A 23,898-nucleotide genomic window follows, 5' to 3' on the forward strand; every position below is an offset into this window, starting at 1 on the left:
GAGAGCACCGGGCTGGCCACGCGCCGGGTGAGGTAGTAGTTTGTGCTGTTGGTCGGGCTGTCATATTGCCCCATGTGGAGATGACTGCGCAATCTACTGCCTTGCCGGCGCTGGTGACTTGCGACAGAGTCGAGGAACCGGATCGAAGTGACCGACGTGATTTGATTGTAAACAGAATAAACTGAACGGGGACGAGCATGCCTTCACAAGAAGCACGTCTCCGGTGTAACCGTAAATAATCCAATGTGTTCAAATTAAACCCGTGTAAGGTTAACATAGCTCTGTTACAATAAAGTGATTTTAATAGGATGCTTCACCTGCGTTTGTGTTTATTCTCTCTGACCTTTTTGTATTCATTACCAAACAAGTCAGGACGAGTCAAAAGGAATGGGAATTTCTTTTCATTAAGTCTTTTGGAATTTGGGTAATTATTAACTCCACATGTAAATGCTTTTTCACTACAATGGAATTATTTGGTGCTAAAGTAAAGTTTAGGGACTGTACAAAAGTGATTTGGTTTGCAGCAGTGTGTGCATGTCGGTATTTTAGTTTGGGCTCTTGATCCATAATGATACCTATATTAATGTACACCATTGTATATTTTGTGTGCACTGGAAAACAGAATTAATTAATCAGTAGTGTTAATATGTAATGTGGGGCAGGTGTTTTTTTTTTTTTTTTAAGGTAAAACAAAGTTCAGCCCCCCCTTCTCTCACCAATCTCCATTTGTAAGATCCCTTAAGAGGCTCATGGTTTTAGCAACCATGCCAGCAAATAATGAGGACACTCATCGGTTTCTCTTTGCACGTCTTCTGTGACTAATGAAGATGCAATACAACTTTTACTCACGTTAATCCTCATTAAGAATTGCATCTATATATAATAATAATATTGGTTTGTTCCCGTGCACATCTGCTGTTTTGTGACTTGCTCCTCCTTTGCTCGTTTGATTTGGTCTTTAAACTGATTTGGACTGCAAGCTGAGTGCTTGCATATCCATTCTTTTAATGATGCAAACTACTTTTGTTCTTACATTTATCTGTAACATTTATTTCTTTTTTTTCATTTCTGGAAAAGAAACACTGAAGGTAAACATTGCTTTTTTTGCACAAGGAAACATTAAAAATATTTCTTTTTGACTTCATAAGTTATCTTGTTTTACAAAATGTACATTTCACATTCACATACGGGGAGGTCGAGGCTAGCACAATGGTCACTTAAAATTGGTCCCCCACTGGGCTTCAAACTTCCTCTTTGCTACAAAAAAAACCTGCCCGGCTTTTCCCCTTCTCCCATTACAAACTTTATAGTCTAAAAGGTAGAAAAAAATACAACAGCAGTGACTAACACACAATACAGCAACTTCAAAAAGAGACAGCTACAGTCGAGCTGAAGGGGCAAAGTAAACTTTCAAGGGCTTTCTCATGTATTTACAAATGTAGTGGAACCAACAAAGCGCCCTGGAGGACTCCCCACTGTTTAGCGCTTGTCCACTTTAACCACACATGATATTTTAACCTGAGTTGATGTGCAGCAGTTGGGTGGCACAGTGGGATGAAAAAAATAAATCATATCTTCATTCTTTGACATTCATCTAAGAGAACAAGGCGTAATGACAGGTATGGGGATGAACATTCAACACATCGTCTGATGCCCCATTTTCACGTTGTCTCGACATGTTTGTGGTTCGAAACATTTCCACATCTGGGACGCACGCCGAGACAACGCTTAGGTAGGTTGACTCAACAAAAGTGAAATAAAACAAAAGGATCATCAATAAAATAATTAGAGAACAAGTTTTAAAAAATCTTTCAAGTAGCTTATATGATGGAATTACAGATGCAACAGCAAATAATTACATATTACAATATGGATTTTTTTTTTAAATTAAATATTTCTTTCGTGGAATGTACAGGAGGAAAAATGCTCCACATGGATTTTAGACAAATGTAGATGACTGCTGCTGGGAGGAATGTTGGTAATTGTCAACTGCAAAAAAATCAAAGCTAAGATGATACATAGCCCATGCTACACCATGGCACATCATGTCACATCAAACTAAAGTGCAATATTTTACGAAATGCATTTCACCTGAAAGCCAGGAAGTGTGTGTCCCAAAATGTAATTTTATTTTTTTTAACAAGGTAGTGGCAGTGTAACGCTTTCCAAATCATCTTTGGATTCAATCAGTCTCCCATTCGCCCGATTTAATGAAATTAGGAGACAAATTACCACATTGCAGTCGAGCTGAAAGTAAAATCCAAACTATCACTGTCCTTTTCTTTTTTTTTGTAGAAGTTATTCATTTGATGCGATTATTTCTTTCTCAGACTGGAATCAAACTTTGCAAAAATTATGACTTTTACTTATTGATCCTGAAGTTTATAGTTTCTCCTTCGACCAGACTGCCTGCGCTGCATCTCAACCCCGTGTGGCTGGCTGAGCAGTGTAGCCTCTATGAATGCAGAATAATAATGGAGGGAAGAGAAGAAAAAAAATACAAATGCACATAAAGTTTCTGAGGCTGCGACTCTGCTTTCAGACAAGCGGAACTTGTAACGGTCGCTTTTCTTCCTCAAGTCCAGCCGACGTGATAAAAAAAAAAAAAGTTAAATAAAAAATCAAGTTCTGACGTTGGCCATTAGCATTTTTCTTTCATTTCATTCCCGTCTCTCGCAACAAATAATACCCTTGGCTCATATGCTAAATGTCTGGGATGCTAATAACTCTTTGACTTATATGCATGGTTTATGCACATCTACAAACAAATAACATCACTAACGCTTTGATATATTACAGAAATACGAATTCAGTCCATATAAAAAAAACAAACAGCAGTGTAAACCATTGCACCCTCGCTCATACTCCCAGGCCTAACATGTCACTGCATGCACTGACAAAATCACTACATCCAAACTCAGTACGCTGTTACCGCCAGACCTGACCCTCTGAAGACAAATCCGCATCGAGCATGTAAAGCGTGTGAAACATGCAAAACATGTTAAAGCGAACGAAAAGCTTCAGTTTTTTCCCTCTGACAAACTTTTGTCCAGATTGACTTTGATTGTATTTCATGAATGGATTTAATAAAATCCTCCCTGCTGCAGGGAATATTTGTCCCATCATCATTTCACACATCATGGCTGCTGGGTGTATGATGTGGGTCAGTCTAAAGTGCGACATACAAGTCATCTCATCTAACAGTTAGTCTTGTGAGGTTGTCCCTTTTTTATTAAACTAAAGTAATATTGACTTAAAAGGTTTTAGCTTGACATTTTGGGAAAACTCCTTTGTTAACTTGTAGTGAGTCAGCTGAGAAAATTGATGCCACTCACATTTGTGCATTAATTACGACGCGACAACCAGGAGACCGTTAGCTTAGCGAGACAGGAAGCAGCAGGAAACAGCTAGCCTGGCTTTGTCTCACGGCGCCTACCAGCACCTGTGAAGCTCACAGGCAAACATGAAATATCTCTTTTGTTTAATTTAGACAAAATATGTGGTTTAGATCACTTTTTTTTTGACCTGTGAACGGAAGTAAGCTAGCTCTCCTTGCTTAAGGTCTTTAGCGAAGATAGGCTAACAGCCTCGCAAACGATATGCGAGTGCTATCAAACTTCTTATCAAACGCTCTGCACTACAGCCAGGGTTTTACCCAAAATGATGAAATATGGACGTTTCATGAATATAATAACATCCAGCCAAGTAAAAACACCATAAAAATGACTGCTATTCACCAACTAAACCCAAAGTCACTGGAGACCAAGGAGATTCATTTTAAAGGAACATTTTTAAGACTCCATATTAGATGAAATGACTTGTAATAGTGAACATCTTCTTTTGTGCAGATGTTAAATGAGGCCAATTTTCTGATTAAACTCGGGTCATTCATACAGAGCTCTCCCTCTGATTTACCTCGCTACTCTGTGGTGATCAACATCACGTCCTCGTCTCTTTTTCTTCTGTGTCCACATTCTTAGAAACAGGATGTTCACCCTCCACCCCAACCCCGTGGCTTCCTGGGCTCACACCAGCTGAAAGCCACAAATAAATACAAATAAATGATGCTCCAGGTGGGGTCGAGCCCAAATGCCATCGCTGCAATCAGTCCGTGGTCTAAAAAAGCAACCTGGAAGCAGTTTTCTTCAGCAAGTCAGTCCTTTAAAGCCACACTGTGGCAAAACAGAAAACGCCGCTGACCCGTCAGCTCGGTCCACGGTCACGAGACGAAGAAGGTTTGTTTTTTATAAACAAGTCGAGGGTACAGTACGGGAGAAGAGGGGAGGACTTAAGGAGTCGGAGGAAGAGGGGACATGTAAAGCACTGCAAGGGAAGTAAGAAAAAGGACAGAAAGGAAAGAGGTCTTTTCCTGGTCTTGGAAGAACATTCATCTATTACAGCTTTCACATCTCTGCAGGAGTTCAGTGCCAGCCGCTGTTTTTCATCCAAGTTATCTCTCGACAATTTTGATTCGTGACACAAATAAGTGTCAATATTTTGATGTTTCTCCGACGTTAGTCGTGGTCTCCGGAGCAGCAAAATGTGGTGGCGGACGATTTCTAAACTCCTGTCGAGATATGAAACACCAACGAGTCTAACCATCCAAACATCGGGATATCGTTAGTCTAAGGAAGAAAATGTGCAAACGGCACGGGAGGAGAACTGAACGGGGATCCTCAGTCCACGTCAGCGCTGTTGGGCTGCGACCCATTCATCTCTGTCGGGCTCCTCAGGGCTGACGGTTGCCGTACATCAGCGGTATGATGAAGGCGGAGATGTCGTCCCCGGAGCCCAGGCGCTCATTGGTGATCCTCCAGCCTCGGTCTCTCAGCACGCCACGCGCTCGCATCACCAGGTCTTGTGCTGCCATGGTATACCTGGACCCCAGAGGGAAATGTCAGAATTTCGGTCGTGAGCCAACAGCATCATGACTTTGGTATCACTTGGTTTCTCTGGAGTTGCTTTAGAAGCACCTTCCTTCAGCATTTAGAGAAATCTCTTTTCATGGCGGCCTCTTTGATACTTCCGGGTCATTTCCCCGTAAGGAACCTTCATGAGCAAAAATGACTGTTTGACCCCAGCCGACCCAGATGTCCGCCCTAAGGCCTCAAACCCTGAACTCTCAGGGACTTACTGACGTTCTCTGTTAAGTGCTTGAGTGTGAGAGGCTGTGAGGGCTTGAAATGCTGTAACATCACGTTATCAGGACGCCAAAAGATATTGTGAACAGTTGCGGGTTTTTATTTAATACTTTTCCCTCCCTGATTTGAACGTCTTCCAGGCTCTTTCCTCACGAGATGAGGTCATTTCAAATCATCTTTTTACTCGTTTTTGTCAAAAACAGTTTGAATGACAAAAGGAAAAGAATTCGATAAATAAATCTCTTCTGACTTCATATGTGTGAAGCTTTAAATCCTTAATGTTGTTGTGTACATGTATTATTCCAGGCTGAATGCACATGTGCCGTCCTCTTTGTTTAGCTTTTTTTTCACGTCTCCATTCATCCACCGTTAACTGTGTCACACGGCTATGAATTGTGGTTAATTCCCTGAAGCAAAGTCTGCCTCTGACTTACGTAAAGGGTTCGTAAAGGACTCAAAATGTCTGCCAGAGACTCAAACACTCCACGATTTGACAGTGCGACAACACTAAACCCTCATGGACTTTGCGGGAGCGCGCCTCAAAGTCTGTGAGTTACATGCTTTTGGACTTTCTACTTCAATTAATCTGCCTGTGTGTTCAGTTGAATTGCTCACTGTGGACAAAAAAGATGGACAGACGAATCAAGAAATAAGGAGAGAAAGAAGAAAAGAAGAAACAGCAGACCTGTGTAGGTCATCAGGGTCACAGTTGGCCAGGAATGTGGTGACGGCTTCGGCTACTTCCTGGTTGGAGAGGACGTCCCAGAGGCCGTCGGTTCCCATTACCAGAACATCGTCGGCCCCGTGCTCGTACTGAATCAGGTTGTATACCTTCACCTGCGTGCCAAAACATGAAGAGTTCATTACATAATGATTCATTAAACTATGTTATACCAAGGAGTCCTTTAAGTTGCTTGCAAGATCAAGTACACTCTGCAAACAAAAGGAGCTCAAGTTTCTCAGCCATCCAGAAATCCATACTGACCTGGCCCTCGCGCTGCTCAACATGGCGTCTTTCACAAGTTAATGCATTCAGTCCTCTTTCACCGAGCGCATCTCAAAAAACACTACTTGAAAGACTCTGCTGAGGGGTGAAAGAGAACGAAAGAGACGGAGGCGCAGAGTGCCGAGAGGAGTTGAGTCTCCCACGTGAACCTGGCATGAACCCGGGTATTAATGAATTAAAGATCAAGCAGGGAGCTCTGGGAGGGGAAATGTAAAACTCTATAAGACAAACTGCAACACATCAGGAGATGAAAGCGCTTTGAAACCAGCGCCAGACAGTCAGACAGGTGAGCTTAAGTTCTCCCACAGCGGAGGACCTTTTTTTCAGACACAGGTGGGAGCGGAGTGCAGATATGACGGGGGCAGACGCAGGGAGGGTCATGTGTTCGACATATCCTCTCATTCAGGACACACGTCTCGGGGGAATAGTGGAAAGGAACCGCTGCAACATCTGGCTGGGGTCGTTAAGAAAGTTGGTTGGCTGACATTGTGACTGTACCTCAATGGAAACACAAACAGTCGGAGTGTGAAACACAGGACAACTGCAAGAACAGTTCATTATGTTCTGCTCAAGTGGGACTGGAACGCAGTCTTCTTTTTTTTGTACTTTCAACCTGCTGCTATAATCTATAACTGTTGGCGGTCAGATGGCGTTCTTATCGCTGCCTTTGTTGGCACACTGCCTGTAGATCATTGGCATAGTGGGAAAGTGTTGGCAGGACTGTGTCGAGTCACCCGCATGCACATACATAAGGGATAAAAAAAAAAAAAGAGGATATATCACAATGACCAAGTCTCCATGTATGAGTTGTATAGATAATTGCTGTGTTTGGCCTAATCACAGGTTGGTAGCCGTATAAACAAATCTAGCCTTTAATTAGCAAAATATTTCCCCCCTTAAGCTCTGTTACCTAGAGGAGTGAGTCACGTCTCCACGTTTAATGAATCATAAAGTAGGTTATTGCTGCGTTTGTCCTCAGATCCTCTGCAACGTCGCATTGTTTCATGGTTCAATTAAGTGTCTGTTGAACCGTGTCGAAAAGGGTTTTTGTTCAGTGACTCCATTCCAGCGTCAGCATTACATTTTGTATTCGACCTTTATTGATCCAGGATAGTCCCGTCGTGGTTTCAAATCCCTTTTCCAAGTTGGTTCTGTTCAAGACGCCAGCAGACGTTTCATTTCATTCATCCATTCGTTGCCTCTCAGCCCACTTTTAAGTCATCAGCCACTGGATTTGAGTCTATTTGCGGACTCCGCGCTCACCTCAGGGCAACAGGAGAGGAACGGCTTGATGTAGATGTTGGAGTCATGAACTTTGAGGTCATGGTCACCGAGCCCACGGGTCACTCCGATGGTGGCCAACACTCGTGCCTGTAAAACATAGACTGCTGCAGTTACGCTTTCTCACACCGACAATGCATTTCTGACAGAAAATCCGCTGTTTGCTGTTAACCATTAATACATGTATGGATGTTCTTATTTTGACTGACAGATGGCAGGTGTTCGCTTTACTGAAACATGTGGCGGCTCCCAGTACAGCGTGTCGCAATACAGCTCTGCATTTTGGTGTATTACATTCAAACATGTCGGGTGGGGCTTTAAACAAACATCACAACATGTGACTCTGTTCAGAGGGATGTGAAGCACGCGGAAACTCATCGTTTCTTCCTCTCTCCACTCCTTTAGATTTCTGCTCTGATAACAATCAAGTTCCACTTTCACCCCGTTGGGATAACTCGTTTCTTGTCAACAGCTATTCATCAGACAACACTGGCGCTGTGTGGTCGCCGGATGCCGTATCCCTTCAGTTTTGTCTCGCTTTGCATCAAACCGAATTGATTGAAATAATGAAACAAACCGACGTGACTGGAAATTCGAAGCGTTTTGTGCAATTTATTTGGTGGATTGCTTTCATTCTGGGTCTTCTTCCTCTCCTTCTCATCCCCCGGCAGTCCCAGTGGGGATTAACTTCACTGCTCAGAGACGACTGTCATCTCCCGAGTGGTGTGTGTCGGTCTGACTGTGGCTGTGTGTGTGTGTGTGTTAGATGTAGCTACTGGAGTGAAACAGATGGACTGTCTCCTCTCTCTTCTGGTGAGGGTGTACATTGATACACACACACACACACACACACACACACACACACACACACACACACACACACAGTATGGTGCTCGCACATCAGAGACCGAGTGTTCGCCCACTCTCTGGGTGGCTAGCAGGCATGCAGTGTGTGTGTGTGTGTGTGTGTGTGTGTCTCAGATTGACAATGGTAGAGCGAGTGATTTTCTCTGCAGTTCTAAATTCCAGAGTAGATGTACATAACTTGGAGTAGACAGGCACACACACACACACACACACACACACACACACACACACACACACTTACCTTTTTCCCTTCCCCGTATATGAGTGGGAACTTGAGATCTTCATCCCCGATGGTCTTGTACGCCCTGTGTTTGAGGAAAGAATAGAAAAGTAGAACAAGACGGAGAATTAATTTCCTTTCTTTCCTTTATTCCCGTCGGACACATTCACACTCAAGAGGAACATTATGGAGGAAGTGAGAAGAGTAACAGCCTCTCCCTCGGGTGCATCATTATCCACCAGATGTAACGAACTACAGAGGGACGGATGCTTTGTAGCCAAGATGTCTCACATCTTTCAGTCAAAATTGGCGCGGCAGGTGCAGAGATATCCTGACTTTTAGTCCCGAGAATGGGACATGCTGCAAACAACCCACGTCCCATTACGGTGATGACGTCGCGAGGGTTATTTCTACATGTATATTAGTAATGATCAAAACTGTTGGCACAGGCAGAGTGAGGCCCATCCAGGATGAATGAACCCATCTTGTTGGGGAAACATGGTGAAGCGTAAACTTTCTTTCTGTCAGTTTTGCGTTGAACAAAATGTTAATTTCCTTTTTGCCCCCACACGATTTGTTCTTGCTCAATTTCGTCAACTTGTACTGTAGGCGGGAAAACCGAGCCGCCGCCATCTCTATGGTTGGGTTGTTATTCTGTGTCCCTCTCGAGTGCAATAACAAGTGTTTTCGCTGCTGAAAAATTTAGCGAGAGAAAGCGAGGGGGAGCTCCGACTAGACGAGCAAAGGACACGAAAACGAGTTGAGAAGCGCAGGAACGGAGGCAGGCGATCTGAAAACGCACTTATAAAAATGGAGCTTTGATGTCAGACTGAAAGACTCCTCGGCTGACGCTGATGTACTTAAACTAGCTAGATTAGACTCGGTCACCAGTTCAGCGGGGAATATCAACATCAGCTTCAAACGCCTCCGCATCTGACCGAGGTCGGCTCCGTCTCTCTCGGCCCGGTCGTCTGTCTCGGAAGCGAGACAGACGAGTACTTCTCCCCGTCCCAAATTCAACAATCTGCCTGGCCTTTGTGCCTCTGCGGTGGAAGCTCGCTCATCAAACCAAACACCGAGAGCACTGCTCTACTCTCTTATCCGGCACACACTTAGGTTCTTAATCATGAATGTCAACCGTTCGCGGCGCTCATTAGCTGCTCAAATGTGGGGTTGTTGCTGCTTTTTCTCTGTTTTGTACCTTTGACATCCGTGAGTAGAATAATCATACATCTCTTGGCTTTCTCAGATCCTACGAAATGATTCTCTAGCTGGTTGATGTTGGAAATGTCCGAGCTCTACTGTGATGGCCCCGCTAGTTGGACTCTGTGCTTTCTATCTCTGAGACAGTCCTGATTGGGGAGTAATCAGTGATATTGGACACACCTGGGCCCGGTGTGCCCCGTGCACGCCCTCTTTTCCTTTGTCTTTACACCCCTGTCTTCGCAGAATCCTCCCTCCCATCCATTAGTTTGACTCAACTTGACTTATTGTTCAGTATAACCCGGTCTTTTAGATCCAGCTCGTGCCAACACCCCAGTCTGTCCGAGATATGAGCAAAAAGACTCCAAACTGCTTCCTCGCTCGGGTGTGTGAAGGGAAACATAGCAGTGTGTGTGTGTGTGTGCAGAGTGGCGCATCCTGGCCGGAACATTTCTGCTCCTGAGAGGGTGATCTTATGGTGAAATATACATCACACACACACACAGTGCTGTATGTGTCTCTATGCACCAGTGAGTCAGTGTGTGTGTGTGTGTGTGTGTGTGTGTGAGAGACAGAGAGCAGCAGTAAAAGCACATCTCGTTACCGGCTTCCTCTGAAGCCCCGGTCAAACAGCATGGTGCCTGGCTCGCGCCGCAGAACACTGCACATACAGGGCCATCCGTCTCTGCTGTATCGTTATATCACATCGAGTCAGGCTGCTCCCTCATTAGCTCTCTGCTGGTCTCTTCAGGCTCTGGCTGCATAGAAGGGTGTGAGCGGCGGGGAAAGGAGGGCGAGGGAGTGAGAGAGGCTGAGATTCAGATCGCGGCACCAGCAGCTCTTGAAATCCTCGTCCCTGATTATCATCTGAGGTGGATGCAGGACGCAGGACGCAGGACGTCCGTATCGTAACTGGAGCGCTTTGAAATCCAAGCGAGGCAGGCCGCCGGTCTTAAAGCGCACGCTTTGAGGACGCAGGTGTCTGCCGTCTTGACGTGCCTCGTCGGCTCAGTGAGAATAGAGAGTGCGAGGCACATGATGAATGAAAGACTTACCATCCATTCATGGTGAAATCTCTGTAGAGCATCCTCTTGCCCACCTCCTTCCTTTGAATTCTCCGCGGGAACTCCAGGTGCGTGAATTCATTCCCCAACAGGTGCGGCTGCATGAAACCCTGCAGGACACAACGATGGTCTTCAAGTCAGTCAGGCAGCTGAATAAACGTGTGCAGATCCAATGACAGCCACCTTGCACCGCACCAGAACAAACAATAGATAATGCCGATAACATCAGCCGTGCCGATGTGAATAGTCAACCATTTCACTAAAGACATAGTACGGTGCGTAGGTATCTGTGCAGGCGATGTTGGTCAGTAAGACGTGTTGGTAGTGAGCTTTCCTTTTCTTTCAACTAACCAGAGAGTTTCTCCAAACATCCTCACTGAGATTGATTCATGAAATCAAAAGGGAGCGTGGACGCGTCGCGGCTTACTGCCACGCACGACCAAAAGGTCAATCACAGGCAGCTGCGTTCACGTTGGTCGATATCCCCTGTCGCACGGCTCTCTAGGAGACGGATGAACTTCAGCTGCCGTGCTGACTGTGTCGCTCGAATGTGTGAACACACGTTGTGAGACCGTGGACGACAATAGAGCGCCGCGGTGCGCGTATTTTTGCCCTTCTGGTTCCCTCGGCTCTAAGTCGATGAGTTCTGTGAAGGTTTTTGGGTCGGATCCAGGTCTGTGGTTAACAGGTCAGTAACCCACGCGTGAATTTTGAAGCTATCACGTATTTAAAAGAAAGGCGGCTGCTTACAAGCGGCTAAATGAAACTACAGAGGTTGTTTGGGTTGTTCGGCAAAATCAAATAAAGAAATTTGGAAGCGTTTATATATATATATATGTTATTTTCTGCAATAATCCAGAACCCAATGGAACAAGCCCATTGTCTTTTTGTAAAGAGTATATGTATACACTACATCCATACACTCTTTATGGCCCTCGTTTTCTTACCAGGAACTGCAGCCGCTGTCGTTCTGACTCCGGCGTGAACTCTGTCGACATGGGAACGATCTCGTTGTTTCTAATGATGATAGCCCTGCAGACACAGACAAAGACGGAGAGGTGATGTAACAGCAAGAGATTCACTTCCAACGGACATATTTTGGCATGTGGACATGAGCATGGAGGGTGTAGCATGTGTGCTGTGGAGGCGTAACAGCACAGGGAAAGGGAGCAGTGAAGAAGGGAAAGATAGAGGACACACGGCTCTTATAGCGTTGAAGGCCAAGATTAAGCAGATCAGCTGACCGCCTTCTTGCGTCAGCCAATTTCCCTGCTGAGCTTGGCCGTGAGAGGGTCCAAAACACGTGCATACACACCTGCTGTCGCCCGCATTCCCAATGTATAGTTTCCCGAGCAGGTAAACCACAGTGAGAGCCGTACATCCTCCCGTGATGTTGAAGACTTGCTTCTCCCTCTCAATCTGGGCATCCTGGGGAAAAAAAGAGTAGAGACGCTTGTCAATCTTTAATGAAGATTCACTTAAGAAGCACAATAGGAGAAAAAAAAAAAGAAAAAAGCATCCAACCACACAGTCAAATAAAACCCACATTGTATGGAGCCCACGTAGATAGAGGGAGGGTTTAAATGAATGCTATTTGCCTTCATCTGTTTTAAAAAAGCTCATGAATACGACTGCATTGGAGAAAAGTAACTAGGATCAGACGCTGAGCAAGAACTCTGAAGAAGTCTGAGATAATCTGATCAACTTTTTTAGAAAGACAGGATGTGTGGGCATCGCTGCAGACTATTGAGCGCTTGGACCTGAACCTCTTGTTAAGCGCGTGTCAGTAAACAAGAATAACGTCGACGGTGATATGGGAGAGGGTTTGTGTCAAGAGGCTTCACACTGGTCATACATGCCACCCCCTACATTTGATAATGCTGATCAACTCGTGTTTTTTTGTTCCGTTTCTTTTTCCGATCGTGGAGAAGCCCTGCAGACAGGACTCTCTTCTTTTCCCCTGAAGGGTCCTGCTACGAAGGCTACAGCATTCAATGCCGCAGTGAAAACCTCCTGCAAAGGATGTCAAATCAAACGTCGGAGAGCTTCTTTTCTTCCTCTCGCAGACAGGGAGGTGGTGGGTTGATCGGAGAGGAGCTTTCACAGTGATCTTTTTAATCTGGGTACCGCAGGGTCCAGCTGGAGCAGCGTGGACTGTTTTCCATTGCCATCTAGTGGTAATACTGCGCAGACCTGGGCTTCTCCGGATATGTGTCGGCGCAAAGCAATTTAAAAAGAAACAGTGAAGGAAATTAATGACAAAGAAACACACGGCTGAGGGCTGTAAAGGAATCTCTTCTCTTTTGTGTAATAAAAAAAAAAGAAGGCTCGATTGGTGCGATTTCTTCTGTAATTAGGAATTTCACCGTAAAAAAAAAAAATACCTTGTGGCAAAAGCAAATTACATATTTAGTCGGATGCCGCCTTTGAACTGCAGAAATCCGCAGTGCGTATCCTGTGTGGCTGAGTGGCGTTTAGCCGGGAGCCATCATTTCATAAGCCATCTCTCTGAGGCCAGATGTCTAAATAAACTAGATGGAGACGCTGAAGGCTGCGGTGGGGAAACTATTTTTGTGAGCATCTCTGTAAACTGTGTGTGTTGGTGAAAATGTGTGCCTTTCTGGCTCTGTGGTACGACTGCTTTTCAAGATATTTTAATACTTTATATATTATCATCTGGCACATCGACTGAGCTATACTATAATAGTTTTTTCCCGTCACTCTTTCACAGAGCTCGAGTCCCTGTTATGACTTGTCCTGTCATCCCCAGGACGAGGCCCTATTTCCTTTGCACTGTGTTTAATGTTTGCATTAAACACGCCAAGACAAATTTCTTGTTTGTGAAAACATACGTGGCAATAAATGATTCTGATTCTGATAAAATGCATCTTAATGTGTAAACCAAACAAACTACTAAATACATGAGCTATTTACTGAACATCCACTACAGAGAAACATATTTCTGCTCATGGACGCATGTCCGGAGTCAACTTTCTATAAGCTTTACAATATTTAGTTATTGTCTTGAATAACTGATTCATTGTTTGGTCTGTAAAATGTCAGGAAGCTGCTTCCAAGAGCCCGATGGGACAAGTCCAAATAAACTAAGACGTATCTACATTTGAGCAGCTGGAACTATTGGATTGTTTTTTTTGCTATTGTTTCTTTAAAAATAATTACTTGAGATTAATTTGAGCATCAAAATTGATGTGATCAATTTGCAGTCATACTCCATTAACTGACTAATAATTTCAGCTATAAATTTGTGCAGATTCACAGACAAATCCCCAAACAGGACACATGTCAAAATGTCAGAGCAGCCTGAATAACATGAAGAGACTTAAGAGACAGCAGAGGTCCACATATCCTGAACTTTAGTCCCCAGAATGGGTTAAAAACACTGGATCCTACATTTAGCAAATGCAACTTTAACATTAATAGCACTTTCTTTAGACTCTCCTTGTCGGATTTCTAACTTTTGGAAGCTCCAATCAGAGTCAGAGAAGACGTTACAAGCTGAATATTTTCAAAGTGCAGCTTCTAAAACTTCTGCTAATGGGATGAAGTTGACGGGCAGGTCTGTAACTGAGAGGTCTGACACCGGATTCTGCAAGAAAATAATGAACAATTTTCTGCAATCTCATTGTGCGCTATAAGACATTTAAGACTATGAGCACCAAATCCAAGAATGTTGAGTGGTGACGCCCTGCAAGCTTGAAAGCTTTAACGGCCGATCAGGATCAGGATGACTGAGCAGAAAGTCATCATGACCTATCACCAGACTCTCACCATCTCTTTAAAGGCGTTCTCTATGGCTCCTATCACCAGACTCTCACCATCTCTTTAAAGGCGTTCTCTATGGCTCCTATCATCAGACTCTCTGTATCTTTAAAGGTGTTCTCTATGGCTCCTATCACCAGACTCTCTGTATCTTTAAAGGTGTTCTCTATGGCTCCTATCACCAGACTCTCACCATCTCTTTAAAGGCGTTCTCTATGGCTCCTATCACCAGACTCTCGTGCTGGATCTTCTTCTCGTTAAAGAAGCGAGGTTGAGGCGGGGTGTTGCACGGGGAACTTGGCGCGCCGGCGGACCCGCGCAGGGAAGCGGCCCGGGTCAGGGCTCGGTGAGGGCCCGGGGTGTTCCCCTGGAGGTAGGGGTTGCTGTCGGGCTCCTCGCCCAGGACCGTCGGGGGCAAGGAGGCGAGGTTGCGTAGGATCTCGATGACGGCCTGGAGCTGGCAGGCGATGTGGTGCTGCATAAGGCGGGAGGCGACAACTGCCGCACCTGAGCCGGCGTGGCCGTCGAACAAGGCCCAGTAGTGGAACACCAGTCCTTCACTGTCCTGCAGACACATTTGCAAAATATGTACACTCGTTTTATATCAAGTAACAGAGCAAACTAACAGCTGAATGAAATATAGTCACATTCAAGATACGGTGCAGATGATAAAAGGATCAGAATTATTCTCGCTCAAAGATGCATATCTTTACACCCACTAATCACGATGCCACCTACACTTTAATTACCAGATCAGAGTTTCCGTAAAAAAAATCTATAAGGATTCATAATTTCAATTCACCGGTGGGGTTTCAGTGAAAGAGCAGCTTTTAAAATAATTAATAAACAATGCTTTACATACGCAGTGTGCCACAGACATCTTCACAGACTTGTTTATATTCAGCATTTAACTCGACTTGGTTTGGCTGAGCTGCTTTTTGATGTATTACAAAGGGGCAGGATATTCACAACAATGAGGTCTCACTGGAAAATCTGTGTAATTCAGGCAGGACCAGTCCAACTGAGGCAAAAAAGACAAACAAAATGTAACATTTTCTTCTCGCTGTTATCTCGAACAAGCGAGCAGTCCTTGGCAATACATTAACGATGAGCTGAAAGATGAAGCAACACAATTATGGAAGCAGATTTTTGAATACTAAAAATGTTGTAAATATTATGACGCACGTACGCAAAAAAAACTAAAAAAACTAAACTGACATTTGAAAAATGCAAAAGCTCAGTGTCTCGTGCCGCTGGGTGACTTGTAGTATGTGTGAGTCATCTCCAGGAGGACGGATCCAGGAGAAAACATCATGACTCATGCTGTCCCACAGTGTTTGGACACAGCAGAGGTCAAACCTCCTCATCCCTTCATTCCTCTCTGTGGGCACACAGCACAACACCCTCACACCTCAGTCACGTCTGTGCTGTCACACACACTCCGCTTGGTGTTACCTGACCTTGAATACACGATCTCTGTCAAATAAAGTTCTGTTGTTTTTTTCTTCCGTACGTGATGACGATGATGCCTTGATGAAAAGTTAAGAGTGAAGACAGTTCCTCCTGATGGAAACATGTGACTAGAAATTGAATGTCAAAGAGTTTCAGATGTCACGTTGGGTTTTAGGAAAACACTATTGTTAAATCACTAAGTGATGAATCGATTAATTAAAATACAAACCTGAAGATTATTCAATGATTTAAATGAGGGTCAGTTGGAGAACATAGTTCATCCTTTGAGACGAATCATGCCCAAACTAAACACACAATGAGAAGTAAGCGTCCCCTGAATGGCACATAAACAAATCAGAGTGCTTTCTAAGTGCGTTGTGTTGTTGTGCTGTACATTACATTTCATTCAGCTGACGCTTTTATCCAAAGCGACTTACTGTAAGTGCATTTAACCATGACTACAAACTCAGAACAACAAGACTCAAGAAAGTACAGTTTCTTCAACTGAGTTGAACTACAATGTGCTATCAGTAAGTGCCATTTAAGTGCTACTACGTTGTTTCTTTCTTTATTCAAGGTGTAGTCAAAAAAAGATGTGTTTTTTAGTTTGCGACGGAGGATGTAGAGACTTTCTGCTGTCCTGGGGCTCCTCATTCCACCATCGAGGAGCCAGGACAGCAAACAGTCGGGACTTTGTTGAGTGTTTAGCTCGCAGTGGCGGAGCTACAAGCCGGCCGGCCCCCTTTGTGCACATGCTGACGCGATCCGTTGCATTCGTGCCTCCTCACCTCTCCCAGCTTGCTGTGCTCCACGCGGAGCCCCAGGCCCTCTCCGTTGGGCAGCGAGGTGCGCCTCTTGGCCGTGGGCGTCTTGCTGGGCGTGGAGGGAGGGCAGTAGCTCATGGGCCTCCTCCTGGCCACGACCACCTCGCAGCAGGCCTGGTCCTCGTTCAGTGCACTCTTCCCCGCGTTAATCACCCTGGAAACAAAGGCATGGCATAAACCGGTTGGCTCGTATTTTAGAGGCTTTGACTGTTTGTCGGACATGCAGAGGTCCTAATATTAAAATCACGTTTGGCGACATACTTTCACATTACATCCCCCCCCCCCCTCCAGATACAATTTAGCTGCGAGCAGCAGACTGCTCAGTCTCACGGCCGTGGTCTGGAACAAGCGGTTGAATGAAAACCGAACATCAGATGCTTTTATGTTGTTGTAGGATGAAACTGTGCCGTGGTCTTTCATGCTTATTATGGGCTCCCTGCAGGATCACAGCAATTAGTCAGAGCCGCAGCCCGAGGTTTCTATCTTGTGCGCCGGGCGAAGCAGCTGGCTTTGTGCGGTTCATGTTCCTGATGAAGATCAAACGGGAGAGCTTATTTGTGGTCCCCTCTCTGCCAGGAGAGTCCTGATGCAGCAGGACAGTCGCTTCTGGGAGATTTAGAAGTCTTTGTTTCGTGTGTGGCCATACGAACATGCTCAAAGCTGTGTGTGTGTGTGTGTGTGTGTGTGTGTGTGTGTGTGTGTGTGTTGCCTTATTCATCTTTATATGTCCCTTATTTAACCAGGCAGATGACAGAGAGGGCTAAAACCCACAGTACTGTTTGAGGACGGCCACACAATAACTGCGGTTTGCTTAGAAATAATATGACAAAACATTTTTTTTATGTACTGCTTTGCTTCTTTTTTTTGTGTTGTGGTCACAAACATGCTTACACATAAATACACATGTGAGCGGGGCTGAGGCCAGCATTTTGAATATAAATGTTGAATTATATATATTTTTGTCATTTTAAAATGTACATTCATACTAAACATAATATATGCTGGTTCAAAAACGTCTACAAACTGCTAGTAATACAAGTTGGTGGAGAAATATTGAATCTGTTTATATTTCAATCTATTATTACAACATAATGATGCTGCTTTGTGTTTCCCTGCTGACACACTAAGATGGCTGGCCTCCTTTAAGCATGCGACTCCCTGTTACTAAACCCTCCAAAGCCCAGGGAGATAAACTTGATGTCCGTGATGTTATCTCCGGCTCTGAATGTAAAAGTCATGGCATATTGTTCTCATACCAGTGACATTTCAAAGAATATAATCCAGTTATTACTTAAAAAAAAAAAAACACCATTATTTTATTGGGGTTAACTGATCTTTGCCTGCCAAATAATGAGCCAATAGCTCCAGTAATGTGAGCTGTATGTACCGATATGTACCGCGGTGAGCAAGTAGAGCTTGTGGAGGCAGCTCCAGTGAGGCTGGCGAGTCAGACAGACGTCTCTGGAGGGTGTTGTGAATGTGTGTGCGAGTCGAGAAATTGACATGCCTATTTATAGACACAGACTTTGGATGTTTTCTGCTACTAGACGGCATCAAACGTGTGGTTCTTTGCCTCAAATGCTTCTTCACCTCAGATGGAAAGAGACAGATAGCGTTTCGCTAAAGTCCCCTTTTCTGCACATTTTCGTACGTGTTTGACTTTTGCTGTTCCAAGTTTTCATTGCCACATTATTTTATGTTTTTCTACACGCTTGCTTTGCTGAGGGATTTTTTTTTAATTTGAGAGGGTGACAAAGGGAGAGAAAGAGAGAGAGAGAGAGAGAGGGAGGGGTATTTTTTTTTAATGTCTCGTCTAGCTGACCATTTGCATTGCAGACGAGGCAGTGGCTAAATGGGAGGATACCAAATCAATAAAGGCTTTTGTGTTTGGAATCTGGTTCAAGTGAAGCCATTTTGCTTTAGTGCACTACAGAGGAAATCCAATAACCAGGGAGCCCTTTTTAAAACGCGTGCAGTAATATTGTCAAATCACTGCCTCAAACAGCAAATTCACAGGAAGAAATTATTTGGTTGCCATTCAGACTGTCAAAATGTTCCACTGGGACACCGTCAATTCGTCGCTGCTGAGGTTGTTCGAACAGTGGAAATATTATGATCAGATTTTTTTCTCACGGAGACGGCGACAACAGACAAGAAACTGCCCTGTTTGATGAAGTATTACTGTGCTCTCATCTCCCGCGAAGCACAATGTGTGCACAGTGCATGCTACGTCTTGTGGCGTTGAGGGAGCGCCCGAGCTAAAACGGGCCCTGGTTTATAAAGTGCCATTCACCGTGCATGCACGGTATGAAAGCCATCATGTCCAGAGGGCTGGTCTTCATCGTGATTACGCAGCTCTGCTTTCAAACTTAATATATTTCCGCTGCACCCTCGAAAATGCCCGATGAGTTATGACGGCCATAAAACACTTTGACGCATCGACCGCTTCGGAGCTCATGATGGACAAGTCCGGGAAGTCTTTGTCGTCTCCATCAAATCGGCTGTCAACAATCACAGTAACGTGATGACCTGTGTGTGTGTGTGTGTGTGTGTGTGTGTGTGTGTGATCATGTCCTGCTGGTTTTACTTAAAATAATAGTTTATATCAACTTTTGAACTCTAAAAAACTACAATGTGTTTAACGGGTTCAATCAATAATGGATCATTCTGTGGTACTCTATTTCATGGTAAGAGCAGCTGATGCCATTGTGTGTGTGTGTGTGTGTGTGTGTGTGTGTGTGTGTGTGTGTGTGTGTGTGTGTGTGTGTGATTGAAAGTGCACTTGCATCTAATTTATCCTCATTTCATCCTTTGCAGAAACACTGATCTTTTCGTTTTTTTAAATTTCTCTGCCAATCAAGTTTCATTTGGAACAATTAGCTTTCCTCCCATTAGGAACAAAACCTAATTTCCCCCTCCATTGTCAGACATCTAATGCCTCCCTTTGTTTCTCTACCCTCTGCAACAGATTTTGGGCCAGACAATGGCCCCAAGGATGAGATAATTATTTGGTGAGGCACAATGGTTCATATAGCTTTGCCTCTGTTTAACTCAGAACATCAAAGGAACAAAAACAGCGAAAGAGCTACGAGTAAAATGCATGAAACAGTTTTTCAAAAAGTCTAAATTTAGTACATCTTCTTCAGGGTATTGGTCATGATTACGCCACCAACTGAATATCAGAGATAAGAAAACACAACGGCAAAATAGGAGAGTTTTCAATATGAAGTTGTGATGGGACTGTGAGGAAAAAATGCATTTGTATGCCGTATGTGCCATCTATATCATTACGAGTTAAAATGCTTTCAGGTTATGGACAAACCAAAGTGTTTCCTGAACTTAACACGGCATGCTATATATGCACAGTTTACATAATAGGTTTTTGATAGACCAACTAATGCTCTATCTCTCTCCACTCCTTGCACAGCACTTCAACATATGGAGAAATGCGAATTAGAGAGGTGAGAGCCAAAATGGCTGCTGTAATGACAACACAGACGGCTTTAATTACAGATGAATGCCGGTACGAGCTGAACTCATTAACGACACCGGTCCCAAAGAGACACTTACGCCTGCTCTGAGTATCAGTGAGTGTGCATGTGTGTGTGTGTGTGTGTGTGTGTGTGTGTGTGTGTGTGTGTGTGTGTGTGTGTGTGTGTTTCAGTGTGTGTGTGTGTGTGTTTAGGAGAGAAGGATAGAAAAAGAAAGGAAGACGTCACCAAAGACCTGGTTAGCAAACACTTTCGGTATTATTTTAGTGTAATCCAGTGGGAGAAAAGAGAAAGAGGGACTCGATATTTAAAACAATCAATGTCTGTGGGAGACAAACCGTACAAGATTCAGAATGGGAAGAAACTTTTTTTTTTTAGTATAAAAACTTTTTAATAGAAGAATTTCTCGAAAGAAAAGCTATTATAAAATCACAGATAGGCCTTAAAGGACATTAAACATTAAGCTGCAGCCTGTTCTTATCTGTATCTACTATTAATTAGCAATTCTTCTCATTTGTCCCTCGTCATCACTCAAGATTATGTGTATCTTTCTGTGAAACGTTAACTGGTCATTACTGGTATCAGGGTGGAGCGGCAGATTGTCACGTCAGAATGAATTAATTGTGATATGTATTAACTGAGGGTGGAAACGACAGCTGATCAAGCACAATTTTGTTGAAACGCACATTCTTCAAACACTTGTTTCCTCAATAATGAGAAAAAGCGGCACGCTGCTTACCATTATGTCAGTGGGAGCTGGCTCAACTTGTGGCAGCGGCAGCTAGCTGCGGCACTTCCTGTTGCAAGTTCAGCTGCCACGATGTGCCACGGCAACTGCCACAAACAGTGACAGTTGAGCTTGCAACGGGAAGTGCCACAGCTACCTGCCGCTGCCACAATTTAAGCTCGCTCTTCCTCCATGTTGCTGGGCTCACTTTTACTTTTGGACGCTGTTAGCTAACAGCTAGTTAGCATAACTACCATAAACACACTGCGTTGTTTGATTTTTCTGGCGGTACGTCTTGGCCGACTGCTAACAGATAACGGAACACACACACACACACACGCACACAGACAAACACACACACACTGCTGGACCTCGCTGCTGCTAAACGGGCATGTCGTACACGACGACTTCGAGCCTGCATTCATTGCTGTTCATTTTGGAGTCTCGATGGAGTGCGTTTTACGACGCCTTGCAGCCCTTTTGGTCTCTCGACAGAGTTGACCAGTAGTGGGTTGAATTCATTAGCTCACACAATACGACTCACGAGTCACTCAACACATATCACTAAGCCAACAGTGGGAACAGTCGGAGTAAACAAGTACTATCAAGGAGAGTCAACTTGGAATTCATCAATGTACCGAAGTCGGCCATTAATTAACCCTCACACTGATATGGTGACAGGTCATTGTTCCAATAAGAAACTGAAGAGCCAAACACATGCTCTCATGGAACAATATCCTGGGTCCACCGCTTTCAAATCAGATTATGAGGAGAAATGTGACATGATTACTGCTAGTAGTAATCACAAGATGGTTTTGCACTATATTACAGTATGTGGATTCTGACAGAGCAGCAATGACGAGCACACCACAGTGCATTAGGAGATACATATGTATATACACACATACACACACACACGGTGTATCTAGAGCCCACACACCCAGACAGTATACAGCTGGCTTGTAAATAGAGCACCATGTGTAGACACTAATACCCAGATGCTGCTGGTACAGACGTGGATGCATCATCCTCTCGCACGTGAAAACCAGCTTGGCTCTCAGGGTGGATGAATGCCGTTATCCAAAACACGCATGCTTAAAGTGCACACAAAGCCTGAAGAGCAAAAGGTTAGTTGTTAGGTGGATCCAAAACAATGCATGATGAGATGCACGTGGGGTCCCAACAGGTGCAGGTCTGCTTCCAGTTGCTGCTTTTCATCTGTGTTCGTCTTGCGGTGAAAGAAAACTGTTGTGACGGAGACCTGGCGAGCACTTCGGCCTCCGCAATGCTGCACGCAGATGCCTCCTATCAAATGCCACCGTGATGGTGACACGTTATCAGCAGATTGAAGAACAGCTGCCGCCAGGTTACTTACTCTGCGTATCCGGTGGCCCACGGTAATCTCCTGGTTTCCTTCAGGATGAGGATGGGCCGGGCTATGTGGTCCGCGGAACACTCGATCTCATCCGGGGACAGGCCGAGGAACTCGGGTCTCATATATGGGAATTTCATCGGCAGATCGGAGCCAGCGTGGCCGCCGGAGCCGCCCCCGGTCATGATGCCCCCCATGAACCCGGCCACTGCGGACTTGACCCGGGTGAGCATGTTGGTGGCGCGGCGCGGCGGTGCGTCCGTCGGCCGGTGCGCGGCGCCGCGGCTCCCTTTCCCCGGATTCCCCCCCAGCTCGGCCGTGCTGGTCGATGGCAGCCTCGATGGAGAACAAGAGGCGGAGGAGGAGGAGGAGGAGGAGGAGGAAGAGGAGGAAGAGGAGGAGGAGGACCTCAGACGGTTAAAGCTTCATTCATCCAAAAGCGGAGACAACAGCCGCAGCCGGAGGAGAGGATGAGGAGAGCCGCTACGATGCGTTGGAGGTGAAGCCCTGCACGCCCATGGAGAGTCATTGATAACAGCTCGGCCGTCGTGAACGCGGAAATACACTGAAGATTAACGGGTCATGTGACGCAACCATGGACGCACACTGCAAAAAAATGTTTGGTCTCCCCGTTTTTACCAAGCCCACTAATATAATGATTTGTTTTTAAAAGCGTAAAGTAATATAATATAATAAATAATACTGATCTAACATTATACATTTAATATAGCTAGTGGTGTAGAATAAATATTTTTATTTTGTTTGCGACTATATATCAATTTGAATCGTTAACGACATCAACTGCAACAGGAGGAGCGATGAGTCCCTGTTATGAAATCTATATTTTGATTATTATAACAAATTCTAATCTCTGCATACAAAACAAGACTTTAATGGTCGGTATAGGCCAGACTGTTATTTTTTGCAGTGCAGGATGAGCAGCTTACTGACAGCAGGTTAAAGGTAATTCAGCCCTACAGTCCTTACACAGGCTCCAGAAGCCCTGCCTTTGTATTATAGGCTGTCCTGAATAGAAATGTGATGTATTACAATGTAACACTTGATACTGGACGCGTGCATCACAACAGGAATTGTTTTAATGATGATAAGGAAAAGGAGTTTAGCCTCTTTTTTTTATTTTTTTAAGTCCCTTCTGTGGAGTTAAGCAGCTCGAGGCCTTCCCTGCAGCCTGCAGGCTTTAATGTTCCACTATACATCTGTTGAATAGCGCACCAGTCTGGTGCATGGACACGTACACTGTGTGGTTATTTTGTGATATCGCGAGGACTTGTCGTTAAACAAATCATTTAAGATGCAAGCTGTAGAGCACTCACGCACATTAAAGGTCAACGTGTATTTAATCAACTAAAAGGAAAGGACTTAAGACACATTTAAGCAGCCCAAGGGGGTTGGGAAGAGCAACATTTCAATTTCTAATACGATTGAAATACTTATTTAAAAAAATATAAT

General features: G+C 44.5%; 1 protein-coding gene across 1 annotated transcript; it reads right to left on the reverse strand.

Annotated features, from left to right (window-relative positions):
• Positions 1-1,743: 1,743 nt before the first annotated feature.
• LOC137791492 (protein phosphatase 1H-like) lies at positions 1,744-22,971 on the reverse strand. Its single transcript, XM_068586479.1, has 10 exons — positions 22,432-22,971; positions 16,803-16,992; positions 14,756-15,127; positions 12,098-12,210; positions 11,730-11,814; positions 10,774-10,892; positions 8,537-8,600; positions 7,411-7,518; positions 5,827-5,978; positions 1,744-4,877 (listed from the first exon to the last, which is right to left on the reverse strand). The coding sequence occupies exons 1-10, from the start codon at positions 22,659-22,661 to the stop codon at positions 4,730-4,732; spliced, it is 1,581 nt and encodes a 526-aa protein (XP_068442580.1). The 5' UTR covers positions 22,662-22,971; the 3' UTR covers positions 1,744-4,729.
• Between the last annotated feature and the right edge of the window lie 927 nt (positions 22,972-23,898).

The sequence above is a fragment of the Clinocottus analis genome, unplaced genomic scaffold, assembly GCF_023055335.1.
Source record: "Clinocottus analis isolate CAN_PGR_092001 unplaced genomic scaffold, fCliAna1.0.p SCAF_20, whole genome shotgun sequence".
NCBI classification, from domain to species: Eukaryota; Metazoa; Chordata; class Actinopteri; order Perciformes; family Cottidae; genus Clinocottus; species Clinocottus analis.